The sequence below is a fragment of the Lycium barbarum genome, chromosome 1 (genome assembly GCF_019175385.1).
Source record: "Lycium barbarum isolate Lr01 chromosome 1, ASM1917538v2, whole genome shotgun sequence".
In the NCBI taxonomy this organism is placed as follows: Eukaryota; Viridiplantae; Streptophyta; class Magnoliopsida; order Solanales; family Solanaceae; genus Lycium; species Lycium barbarum.
In genome coordinates, this window is record NC_083337.1 from 154,577,422 (window position 1) to 154,591,656 (window position 14,235).

At 32.1% G+C, this 14,235-nt stretch overlaps 2 protein-coding genes across 2 annotated transcripts; both read left to right on the forward strand.

Annotated features, from left to right (window-relative positions):
- The first annotated feature begins 1,930 nt into the window (after positions 1-1,930).
- Positions 1,931-3,719, forward strand: LOC132645801 (acid phosphatase 1-like). The gene is made up of 3 exons (XM_060363008.1): positions 1,931-2,410; positions 3,089-3,298; positions 3,415-3,719. The coding sequence occupies exons 1-3, from the start codon at positions 1,995-1,997 to the stop codon at positions 3,587-3,589; spliced, it is 801 nt and encodes a 266-aa protein (XP_060218991.1). The 5' UTR covers positions 1,931-1,994; the 3' UTR covers positions 3,590-3,719.
- A 6,115-nt stretch (positions 3,720-9,834) lies between these two features.
- Positions 9,835-11,619, forward strand: LOC132645810 (acid phosphatase 1-like). The gene is made up of 3 exons (XM_060363018.1): positions 9,835-10,301; positions 10,378-10,587; positions 11,269-11,619. The coding sequence occupies exons 1-3, from the start codon at positions 9,886-9,888 to the stop codon at positions 11,441-11,443; spliced, it is 801 nt and encodes a 266-aa protein (XP_060219001.1). The 5' UTR covers positions 9,835-9,885; the 3' UTR covers positions 11,444-11,619.
- Positions 11,620-14,235: the final 2,616 nt, after the last annotated feature.

Consider the following 14,235-nt stretch of genomic DNA (forward strand, 5'->3'; position numbering starts at 1 on the left):
TGATAAAAAATCAGAGATTTCATGATCGCACCAAACACATTGATATCAAATACCATTTTATTTGTGATGTTGTTGAACAAGGCATAGTTAAGGTCTTGAAATTTGACACAAAGGACAAAGCAACAGATATGTTGAACAAGGTGGTTCCTCTTGTCATGTTCAGTCATTGTATGAATTTGGCAGGAGTTCGCATCAACTGATTTGTCAGGATGGAGAACGGCAGGGCAAGATAGAGCTGTAGTAGTAGGGGTGTACAAAGCAAACCGACAAACCGCACCAAACCGATAAACCGAATCAAACCGAGAAAAAAACCCGACTAGTTGTTTGGTTTGACTTGGTTTGGGGTTGAAACAAAAAACCCGACCATAATTGGTTTAGTTTGGCTTTAGCTAGAAAAAGTCAAACCGAACCAAACCGACCCGACATTATGTGTATTCGATTTTTAAAATATTTTATACATAAAAATATTTTTATGTAATGTAATTTGTAAATATTTCTTAAATTTTCTCATAGTCTTTTGTCTTTTATCATATTATTTAGAGCTTGAACTTAGAATTTTGAATGCAATAAGTTTTATATCTCATGGATGTTAGTAACTCAAATAAAGTCCAAATCAACACTAATGCTAACAAAATAAATTCAATTCTAACACTTGGAATGACAGTAAAGTTGGATATCTATTCTTTAGTTTTACAAAAATGGTTTAGAGCATAAAAATACATAGCTTAATTTTCTTTCTTTGTCATGTAATTAATACTTATTAGCCGTACTTATTTTAGCATAACTTATTATTTAGATTAAAGTCATTTTCTTTATGGCTTATTAATTAGCAATACTTATTTTAACCGATTTTTTTTTTGTTAAATATTTTAATACGATGTCATCACCATCTCACATTTTATGTTATTTTCTTAAGAAACACCTTAGTGTATGAAGACTTTTTTCGGGAAAAAAACTGAAAAATCCGAATAACCCGAGAAAACCCGAATTTGATTGGTTTGGTTTATAAATTTAAAAACCCGACGCAATTGGTTTGGTTTGGTTTTTGAAAAATCCGAAACAATCCGTTCTATGTACACCCCTAGCTACTAGTATGTACAAGGTTTCGGTTAGTGTCTCTTGTTTCCTACACGGAGTTAACTCACGTGGGCTTAGAGACATTGGACTGAATGACGTTCATATGGAAGCTCGAAATTCATCTCAAGGTGGAGATTGTGAAGTTGAGAAGATTATTCAAGTCAATTCGTACTCAAAAGAGGAAAGAAATAAAAGGAAACTTTTTTTTCTTTGTTGGTTTTCGAGTGTGATTGGGATTTAGATCCTTTCTAGGAAAGGATTAGACCTAGTAGTATAAATACATGCTAGCTAGGATTTATTAAGGACAGAGCATAGAACCTAAGAGTATTCAATCTTGTAACTTACTTTCTCCGTTGATATTAATAGAAGTGTCGGCCGTTCTCCGTGAACTAGGATCACATTGATCCGAACCACATTAATTAATATGTTTTTATCGTTTCTACACTAACAAAAAGTCATTTAATAGTAAACAAATAAAGGGATAGCTAGAGAATCTCGACCCTGACAAACCAGAATTCATGTCTTGAAACACGTGATCACCTGCTTGATTGCCTTGCTTGAGTTGAGGTTGTTGAGATTAAGGGATCGTTAATTTGGTTGGTGGATGGAATAGAAAAGTATATCTCATGGGTTGGTATATCTCATGGGATTAACTATTCGACTTTTATATGGAATAGCTAATCTAATCATTTTAGTATGAATTGTGAAATAAAATAATCTTGAGTCTAATTAATATCATAATCAAATTTAGGATAAAATAATTTTACATTTTATTCCGAGATTATTATCCTTATTCCATCGATCAAACAACCTCGAAGGGTCTTATTTTAAATGCCAGCTACTATATGATCTCAACATCTTCTTAATTAATTTGTTCTCCCATATTCCTCCTTCCATCATTTTAGTAAAACCAAACCATGAGGTCTTTCACCTTTTTCTTCTTTTTTTCAACTATAGTAGCCTTGGCATTAGCCTCTACTTCCGATCACGTAGAGGCCATAAGCCAAGTGGTAGAAATTCATCGTCTAAGGCCACAGACTGGTACTGCTGGTTATCACGTCCCACAATTAGACTGTCTTAGTTGGCGACTAGGGGTTGAGACTAACAACCTCCAAGATTGGAAATTGGTGCCAAGTGCTTGTGAAAACTATGTAGGTCACTACATGTTGGGCAAACAATATCGACATGACTGCGAGGCTGTGGCGGATGCCGCTATTGAGTATGCCAAAGGCCTCAAACTTGGTGGAGATGGAAAGGATGTCTGGGTATTTGATATTGACGAGACCACTCTCTCCAATCTTCCTTATTATGCTGGATCCGACGTTGCCTTTGGGTAAAAAAATGATCACCGTTTTTTCTTTAATTTTTTTCCTTAGTTTAATTTCTCTACTCTCACAGTATAAAAGAGTTTTTGTAATATGAGATCACCTAAAAGAATCCCAGGTGCAAGCCCAAGTGTTCAAAATTTACAATTTATGATTTCCTATAACAAAATCAAATTCATAATCAAGATATTGGGTCTGGGTAAAAAATACTGGTTCACGTGAACTCATAACTAGCGTTGTGTATCCATCCCTGCAGGCTACAACTATCCATAATAAGTGAAGCTAGTAACTGTGAAAACAAGGCAAATTGCATGCTTCAACCGGGTTAAAGTACACCGAAACTTTCTACAGTGTGTATATAAGCCAAATTTGAGTATTACTTTAGAGTGAACTTAAGTTATATACACTAGCGGAGTAATTAATTTTTTAACCATCAATGTAATATAACCTCTTGCAGCAAGTTACTTACGTATTTATTAATTCTGGGTCACAAAGCAATTTTGTAGTTACCTATGATTGCCTCCTAAATAACCTGATTGTGTGTATATTTGGTAGATCGTTAGTACATAGAATTTATACCTATACGTATAAGATAAATAATTTTTGATATACACTTTTGTTTTATAACTAGTAGTAGTAGGTACATATTCAAGTGGTCTCATGCATATGAATGGGTCTGATTTCAGGGCAATAGCGTTTAACAGTACGAGGTTTAATGCGTGGGTAATGGAGGGAAAAGCACCAGCAATTCCAGCAACACTTCGTTTATACAAGGTGGTGTTGTCTCTTGGGATCAAGCCCGTTATCCTAACAGGAACTCCTGAGTTTACCAGACAAGCAAGAATTACCAATCTAATGAAAGCCGGTTACACTTCTTGGTTAAAGCTCATATTAAAGTAAGCATATCTTTTTAAGTTCATACCTAGATCTACCTACTCCGTTAATTAAATCTATCTTTCAGAGAATTTTATTAAAATGAATTTGGTTTGGGTATGATTGATGATGGATGCAGGGGAGAAAATGATTCACCAAAATCAGTGGTGTACAAATCGAGCAAGAGGACGGAGCTGGTGAAAGCTGGATATAGAATTGTTGGTAACATTGGAGATCAATGGACTGATTTGATCGGAGAAAACGCGGGGTCTCGTACTTTCAAAGTCCCTGATCCTATGTACTACATTGGTTAATTGAACCACTCTCGTTTCCTTTGATTCTCAACATAATTAAACACTCAATAACAAATGTTGTAGCAACTTATGGGACACTACTTAGCTCAGTGTTCCAATATCAATGTAATCATACATCATTTATGATTTACTTTTCCCTACCCTTTACTCATAATAATTCAAGATTTTAATTTTGACTAAAGTTAACACCAACGTTCTTCAAAATATTCGTCAAGTTAAAAAATGGGTCCAAACACACTTCCCCGGCCATATATATAGGCCATGAATTACTGTTCAAACCCTCCATCAACAGCACATGATACAAAAATAAATCATTTAAATAGGAGTAGAAGTTAAAGTTAAGAAAGAGTTGTTGGAAATTGAAGTTAGTGTTTGAATGTGAAGTTTGCTTAAAGAATAATTGAAATTTTGCAAGAGAAAAAATCCTAATTTCTGGAAATACCACTCAATAAGTTCTTGAAGTTTTCACCAACATTTAAATATTGAAATTTAGTCCTATTTGCAAGTATGATCGCCAAAATTGAACTTCCAAATAATAATTAATAATCTTATAAGTCACATGTAAAGAGCACGAAAATATCTCATGTATATATCCGTCAATTTTATAGGAGTATTAGAGAGTGCGGGAATGATTTTTTGAGAAAAAATTGAGTAAAGTAGATAAGATGATTTAAATTAAGGGAAAAAAAAGTAACTATATAAAAATATTTACAAAATGTTAGCATAATTATTTAATTAAAAATTAGTACCAGTTAAAGAGTTAGAATCATAACAAATTACTTTCCATTACAGCTAGCACTAACAAACCAACTGATTTTTTTCCTACTTTTTTGCTCAAAAAATATCTCCCTCTCATCACAATTACTTTCCATTTATATCCTACATTACTATAAATAAATACATATATTTTAATTAAAAAATCACAAAAAAAGTGCTTTCGATATAGCAAATTTATTCCATGAATATACAATGGTAACCTTTATATCCCATAAAATTGTACTAGAAATATAACAATAATTGGAATTTGTCATATTCTATATTTATACCATAAAATACATGGTATATTTATGGTATAATTTTTTTATAACATAAATATACATAGTTTATTTTAGATATAAAATTTTATACCATAAACATGGTATATTTTAGATATAAAAGTTTTATACCAAACATATAGTACAAATATAAATTTATACATAAAAAAAAAAATTTAAAACTTTTGATATAACAAATTTATACCATGAATATATCCCCCTAAATTTATTGAAAGTATATTTAGAAGAAAAATAAAATTTTACACCATTTTATGTGTGTATATCTAATAATATATACAGTATAATAAAGATATACATGGTATAATAAAAGACATTGATGCTATAATAAAGATATCCCTATGAATACACATGGTATAAATATATTATCAAGCTGAAAATAGGGATAATTGGTGTTAAACGAATTCCTTAATTAGTGGAAAAATTAATGATGAAAGATTAATTAGAATCATTCGTAAACTAATTTCTGAATTAGTGAGAAAGATGATGAAGAAAGAGAAAATGATAAGTATTATTAGGATATGACTTAATTCCTTAATTAGTGGTCCTTCGTAATTTCACAATATTGCTAAAATGGAAAAGAAGGTCATTTTTGGAATAAAAAAGAAGTACTTTTAGAAAATTGATTCCTCGAGTAAAAATCTCTTATTAACTGTAGAGGGATGGGACCATTGTTTTAAAAGGCAGTGTCAGGACTCGCCCCGGGGCTCGCCTCAGGGCAGAGCAGTGGAAAAACGCCGTGGGGCTAACGTGCGGGGCTTAGTTCCTATGAGGCTTACGCCCTAAACACGCCTAACGCCCAACGTCCAGGGCTCGCCTAACAGTTTTTACACAAATTATATTTTAAATTCCTTAATTAAAATCATTCACCCTCATAATTATTTAACAAGATAATGATACTTAATAGTTTTTCATCTATAGAAATAGAAGATTGGGTGTAACTCATATAACAAGTCGCAGTATTGGATATTTACTATTTGAGAACGTCGTGAGGGTGAATATCACTTAATGTTTAAAACAAAAACACATAGCGGAATTGTACATTTTCACTTGTCATTGGTCATAAGTCCTATGTATCAGAATTATCATATAATTATATTTTTTGTTCATGAAGAAGTTATGTTTTAATTGTAATATTGATAAATTTTATTGATTATTTGCTTACAGGGAGATAAAATGAATAGTATGATAGTAATAGTGTTTTAAGAAACTGTGTTTTTTTCCATGTTTGAAAGTTAAAATGTTAGAATTGTTTTGCATTTCATAGTAGCTTTTATTTCATTGTATTGTTTATACTTGTAAAATTATGTTATATATAATTACAAGTTATAAGCGGTGTATAATGGATTGCTTTGATCATTTTTTTGTGAAGATCAAGTGCGTGCGCACGCTCACACACACACACAGATATATATATATATATATATATATATATATATATATATATATATATATATATATATATATATATTTCATTTATTTACAGTTTTCGTTTATTTTTTTTATGTAATTTTACATATTTAAAAATATATATTATAATTATATTATTTTAAGAAATACTAAAAATTAAATATCCATGGGGCTTACGCCTCGTGCCTCGAGGCTTACACCTCGGCAAGGCGTATGTAAAACGCCCCGTCTTACGCACGCGCCTTTTAAAACAGTGGATGGGACGTTGCCTTTCCGACCTTTTTTTTTATTGTCTATTGGGTAAAAGCACAGCCAAAAGCTCAAGTTGTACTGATTCAGCATCATTATTATGAACACTGATCAGAGCACGTTATTTTTAACTAAACGCCATGGTGAGACCGACAAGATGGCGTTATTGAGGCACTAGTGGACCAGTACCAGGATCGGCAAAATTAAAACGTGAAAGAATGAGTTAAGGTGACGTTTCAATGTTGCAAAATCTCAAAATCATTTTTTACCCCCCCCCCCCCCCCCACCCCCCCCGCGAGTTTTCTTTAAAAATCAACCCCCTCTCTCACCTCTCGCTCTCTCAACTTTGAATAATAGACATTTTTCTCTCTTTTATTCTGTATAATGACTTTCACCTTTATTTTTTTAATCCTCCATTTATACAATACATTTTTATATTATGTATAATATTTATCTTTTTAATCTAAATACTTATAAATTCTTATTTAAGTTCATTAACATTATAAGTGGAATAATCCTTTTATGAATTTGTGACAAAATCTAATGCTATTTTTTATGATTGTTATTTCAATGTTATATGCAGCAAGTATGCATATATGTATGTACATGCATGTGTGTATATTTAAGTTTCACTTCTCTCTTATTATCTATTATTTATATAAATAAACAAGCGGTTGTCATTAATGGAATATTTCTTAAATTATAATAAATTCATTTACAGTATAAATAAATCATTCTTAAAAATTTGCCTCTATTTTTTAATTGTTTTTGTTTTACCTGCATAGAAATATATTTATGAAGTTATAGTGACCTGTAATTTTTCACTTGTATAAACAACTATTAAAGTTTTGATTATTTTTAATAAAATTAATTTTTTATTTAATTTGTTAATTTATTTTATTATAGAACATCATTAACTTATAAAATCAATTAGTATTTCTCAATTTAGTTCACTTTTTTCTTCACCTAGCAAAATTAAAAAAATGAAAAATATCATGATTTAAAAGAAGTAAAAAATAAAAAAATAAAAAGACAAAAGTTGATGTAAGGGTAAAATAGGCATTTAAAAAGTCAATTAGGATAAAGGGGAAAGAATGTCTATTGTTCAAAGTTGAGAGGGGAGTTTGATTATAAAGCATAGCTGGGGGTGCAAATGAATTTCACCCTTTTTCGAAGTCGCAAACACGGTCCAATTTCATAATCTAATGAGTATTAAATTGTTTGATAATTGTTACTACTAAATATCGATGGAAATTGAAGAATACAATATAGATAACACATTAATATATTTTAGTCAAACACAAAATTGGTACATACCTCTTAAGCGGGACGACAATGGCCGGACATATACTTGTGTGGACAAGTCTATTTCTAACAACTATCCTTTCTTTGCTCGAGAAACCTAAATATATGATACTAATTTGTTCCTTTATTTTTAAGACGAATTAGGATAACTAATAGTAGTATTTCACTATTTTGTTTTCCCGAATCAAATAACGGATTCTTAAAGTCCTTATTCAACTCAGGCATTTTTTACATTGACAGTTTCGTATCTCATGCATAAACGAGCACAGAAAACATAGCATGTTATGGTCATAGTATCTGAATGTGGTGGTCTGGGAGTATTTCTCTGTAAGAAGTAAATTTAAAAATCCAACTTGTAATTGTAGGTTCAAGGATCAAAAGTTGAACATGTGAAAAAAATAATTATAATTGACCAGGTTGGACGGCTTTTTGTTTTCGGAAAAGGGCCAAATATACTCCTATACTATTGAAAATGGGTTAAATATACCCTTCGTTATACTATGGATCCAAATATACCCCTATCAACATACTTTGGACACAAATATATCCCTCTATCGTTAAAGTTGACCAAAGTGGAGCCCAATCCCACGTGGCATCCCCCATCACAACCCAAATTTTCTCATAGGCATGGTGTTGGCCATGGATCAGGTCATCTTCAGTGGCCATAACAATCATTTTAAAGAAAAATTATGATCGATATGTGGGTTTTATTTGGGAGTAAACTTAAAACTTATAATGCATCTGAACTTAAAACTTCCCAATGATGGAAGCTTATATATATCATCAGGTAAGATGAAGGTGAATCGGCAGCCAGCGGTGGCATAGCAAGGCTTTTAGTGATTTTTTTTTTAATATTTTAATGCAGATTTGGAGTTGAAACTTATGACTATATCAACTTGTCTCCCAATTTTTGGTTTGAATCAAATGTAGGTGAACCTGTACGAGACATCTCTTCTATAAGAACTAAAAGATGGACTTTGATGGTAATTGAGATGCCCACTTGAAATTCCATTAATGCACCAAAAAAATTACTATAAAATATAAAAGCCATTAGCAATGGGTGAAACTTATAAGGTAGAGTTGGTGTCGATTTACTACTCAAAGGATTTAAGTTTGAGTTTGTGAAAATGGTGGTGGGCATAAGGCGGTAGTAGTAGAAGGGGAGGTGGTAGTGGAAGAAGCTAGGGAAGGGAGGTGTAAAATTGGGTTAAGTTAGTAATGTGGCATGCTACATGGTATTTATTTTATTAAAATATTAATGTCACGTGGAATTGCATTTCACTTTGATCAACTTTAACAGCGGAGGGGTATATTTGTATCAAAAGTATGATGATAGGGGATATTTGAACCCATAGTATAATGAGGGGTATATTTGACCATTTTTCAATAGTACAGGGGTATATTTGGCCCTTTTTCGTTTTATTTTTATTGTTAGCTCTTTTGAGTTTTGAGGTGGAGCCGTGGAGGTGCGGGGGTAGGTGGAGACTGGAGAGAACCGTGGGATGCCAAGCCCTGGCCAGGCACATGGCTATTTGTTTGTTCGACAAAATTCTGATCTGGTATCTTATTACTACATTTGTTTATTTCTAACATCGATGTCATCACTTTAATAATTGAGATAACCATAAAAATACGTGAAATAGGGATTATTAGGAATAAAATATCTGCACTTCACCCGCAATGTGAGATGATTGAGGAGAAATAGGATCACAATGTGACACACTCTAGCGAATTGCACGCTAGCTAAGTAGCTATATCATTGGACATCCCAAATGTTCACTATATTCTCATTTTCTCATTGGTGATTTTCATTTACTTATATTCGCTTTGTTGTGTTTTACATGTAAAAAATTGTGATTCAATCCACCAAGATTAGGAGGAAAAAGTCACCTATTATTTTTGTTTGGAAAGATTTGAATTAGAGATGATTCTTATAAACTCACTTCATTGATCACTAGGTCACACTCTTGAGTGTATAACTTACATATTATTTTTTTGTGTTTGAATTATTATTAAAGTAATGTTTTGATGAAAAATTGAAAATTATATTCTCCCTGCAAAACACGTCTTTTTTATTATACAATGGACCAGGAAATGAAAACGATTTACAAACAAGAGAGAACCAAAGAATGTGAACCCTGACAACGGATAATTCATGTCGTGAACCACGTGATCACCTAGTTGATTGCCTTGCAACTGAGTTGAGGGTCTTATTTAAGCTACCAAATACCAGCTATATTTCACCCATTCCTCCTTCCATCATTTTGTTAAGACCAAAACATGAGGTCTTTCGCTTTTCTTTTCCTTTTCTCAACTATGGTAGCCGTGGCATTGGCCTCTACGTCCGATAACGTAGAGGCCATAAGCCAAGTGGTAGAAATTCACCGTCTAAGGCCACAGACCGGTACCGCTGGTCATCGCGTCCCACAGTTAGACTGCCTAAGCTGGCGTCTAGCTGTGGAGACTAACAACCTTCAGAACTGGAAATTGGTGCCAAGTGCTTGTGAGAACTATGTTGGTCACTACATGCTGGGCAAACAATATCGACATGACTGTGAGTTTGTAGCCAAGACCGCTATTGAGTACGCCAAAGGCCTTAAACTTAGCGGAGATGGAAAGGACGTTTGGGTATTTGATATTGATGAGACCACTCTCTCCAATATGCCTTATTACGCTCGATCTGATGTTGCTTTTGGGTAAAAAATCATGAAAATTGTTTCTTTTTTTTACATGGATAGTGGTCTCATGCATTTTTTTTTTTTTTTTGTGCAGGGCTATACCGTACAATAATACAAAATTTAATGCGTGGGTCGCTGAGGGAAAAGCACCTTCCATTCCATCGATACTCCGTGTATACAAGACGGTATTGTCTCTGGGGATCAAGCCCGTTTTCATTACTGGGACTCGAGAGAATTTCAGAAATGTACGAATTGCCAACCTCAAGAAAGTTGGTTACAGTAACTGGATAAAGCTCGTACTAAAGTAAGCAATATATCTATTACTTCTACCCATCTTATTACTTGTCATTTTACAGGACCATATTTCAGTATGTTCTGAGAAGAAAAAAATTAATACGCAAACTTTTTATATTTAAAATCCGTGTGTACTTTCAAATTTCATATTTTAGCGTTAATGAGATGCTCATAAATGTGATTTATGACATATTTCTGTCGTTTTAATTTATGTAAACATACTTGAGTAGACACATATATATATAGTTTAAGAAAGAAAAAAAAAAATCTTGAATTTGTATCTTAAGCATGTCATTGTCATAACATTTATCTGGATATGATACTTTTCAAACTTAGCGGCTGTTTCTTATTTGAAATTTTGAAGTTGAAATTGAAGATGGAGTTGTGTTTGGTTATAGTTTTTTGCAAAAAATATTTGAATGTATTGAAAGTGAGACAAGTGAAAATAGGGTTTTAGGTGTTTTCTAAATACAACTTTAAGTTGTATTCTGAATTTTCACGACTAAATGCTGATTATTAAATAAAGTAAAAAATTGTCTTAAACATGTCATGACAGTTTTACTGTTGTAGAAGCTCCTCATTACAGTAAAATGAAAACTTTATATTAAATTGTCCCCTAATTTAAAAAGAAATTATTATATAGACAAAAGATAATTAACTTTGGTTTGGGAATGATTGATGATTATTGCAGGGGAGAAAATGATACGGGATCAGCAGTGGAGTTTAAATCGAGCAAAAGAACAGAGTTGGTGAAGGCTGGATATAGAATAGTTGGAAACATTGGAGACCAATGGACTGATCTTATCGGAGAGAACGTTGGTGCTCGTACTTTCAAAGTTCCTGACCCTATGTACTACATTAGTTGATCATTGTTTCTTTCTTCATTCTCAAGCAATTTTAAGCATTCTAATTAACAAGGGGAGTAGCTTTTTTATTTGGTGACATGTGAGACGCTTAGTTCACTGTTCCAATATTATGTATCATGTCTTTGACGTTTCCTTTTCCCCTCCCTTTACTATAATAACGAATTGCTTCATTTTAATTTTCTTTTCACTTTTTCCTCTTGACATTTCCATTCCTTTATCTTATGGCACACATCTACCTCTTCTCCTTATAGTTTGTACGTATAACTATCTCATCTAAAAATTTAAGCTATTAAAGAGATCACATTTGAAGTCACTTAATAATATTTTCAATTTGCTCAGTATGAGTTTGATTCTTTTGATGAGTCAAGCACGAGAAAATTCTTTGAATAATGATTAATATTGAAATTTGAACAAATACATGATCTACCTACCCTAATAGGTTAATACCATTGTCAAGTTAGTAGAGGTGCTAGCTCCAACTTACTCCTAATTTAATTGAGTTACTTATAATAAAGAACTAAGAACAGTACATTATTATTAAAATAAAAGGCAGAAATGACTATTTGTTTTTAAATAATTAATAACTCATACCTGACGATTAGAAAAATTGGCTTGAGCTATGGACTATTCTTAGATGTTGAAAGTTTTTCATTAAATTATTTGATTTGCCATATATGGCGTCCGTGTATATATTTGATTAATAGGATGCTTGTTGGTAGAGCCAAGATATTGCGTGAATTACTCGAACGCGCCAAGTTGACTAGTTCAAATTTAAAGTTTTGATTTATAATAAATATTTGTTTATGGATATTTGGACAAATTTATAGTTTGTAATTTTTTTGTTAAAATTTAAAACTTGACTTATAAGTTTAAATTTTACGGGAAAAAAAAAACTCAAAATTTTATTATTTTTCAAGAAACCTCATGTTTAATGAGAAAAGATTGTTCGTGTCATGTGGGAGGAAAATATTTTCGAACAGCTAGTCACTACTTGTTGATTTATTGGACCATGGATCTTTGTAATTTTATGTGTACTGAAAAGTTGTAATATCATGCAATCGCAAGCATTTATATATAAAAGGAACATGCAAATATTCGTTTTCTAATGTGGCGCCTAAGGGTATTCTGATACCTTCTATTTATATGAACTATGGTTTACTCATTTTATAAGATTGTAAGAATTGAAAAACTTTCGATAGTTTTCATAAATTGTGGGATTTTCATGTTTATGTGAAAGAATATAACTTTTGAGATCCAAGTTGCATGTTCAAACAAAATTTCAACACCAAATCAACCTAATTTCAATTCATGATGTGAAATCATTACAAAACACGCCCTTTGACTTAGCTATCAAGCAATCTATTCTATACTTAGGGCCCGTCTGGACATGATTTAATATCATGATTTGAAATCAGGTTAATTTTACGTTGAAATTTTATTTGGAGATGCAATTTGAATTTCTTAAGTTTTATAAACTTTTTCCCATAAGCATGAAAATCTCACATTTTTGTGAAAACTATCAAAGCTTCCCGACTCATATACAATCTTGCCAAATAAGCAAACCATAGTTCATAAATAAGGTATCGAAATATCCTAATGTACCACATTAATAAATCCCATATCTCCTTGTTCCTTCTATAAAGAAATACTTGCGATTACATGCTATTATTAACTTTAAAATACACATAATTTTACAAAGATTTACTGGTCCAAAAAATCAACAATAGTAGTAACTAGCTATTTTTTAATATAATCCTTCCATGTGATATAGACAATCTCTTCACGTTGAGCATGACTCTTTTTTTTTTTATTATTTCAAAAATTTAAATGATGGATCTTTTTTTACAAAATATAAACCTATGGCCTTATGGGTCAAATTTACATTTTAAAAAAAAAATAAAAATCACAATTTCAAATTTGAAATCCTGCTTTTAAGAGAATTCAAGATTTAAGATTAAAATTATAGTTTTTTATAAATTTCATTAACAAACGACGATTTCAAATCAAAACTTGAAATTAGAGTCTCAAATCCTATGACCAAACGCCTGCTTAATATCACAAGTATATACTTAATAATAATAGGCCACATGAGTCGTCAGGAAGTGTACAATAGATCTAAACCCCACATTCCAAGAGAAGAATTAAAAAGACCAAAGGAAAAGACGATTTGCGAGGACCACCCATAACTAGGAATTTTTTATCAAAATGGTGTCCAGACAAATTCAACAAATGGGTTTGTCAGAAATTTCGTAACCTAAATGGTGAAAACGTATGTCTGGTGCGGTAGAGCACCTTTAGTGTACGATTTTTATGTCTAAAAATAAATGGCCCGTTAAATATATTTACACTGAAGATGTTCTATAATTCATGAGCCTTTAGTGAATATTTTAAATTTGGAGAAAGGCTTATCCCTCCTAAAGCACCTTCAATATATATTTTAAGATTCAGAGAAATTCAGTGCTGTGAAACTATTTGCAAGGGCAATGTGACTACAATCTTTAGAATGACATTAGCAGTCTCTATCTAGGCATTGTGGCTTGAAAGAAATCATAGAGTATTCCATAACACACGAAGAAATGGAGATGTTATTGTGAAGAAGATCGTTCAAGAGGTGTTTGTTCGAGTAAGCATGCATGTGAAGCTAGCTAGCTGCTTGAATAGGCTAAAGTTTTATCCTCACTAGCTTGGGTTATGAGTAGGGGTAGTGAAGATGCTGGGCATGTCCAGATAGTTAGCTATAGGCATGTCTCTTTTTTCCTTTTGTTTTGAGCTGTAGAATGATACTTTTGGTA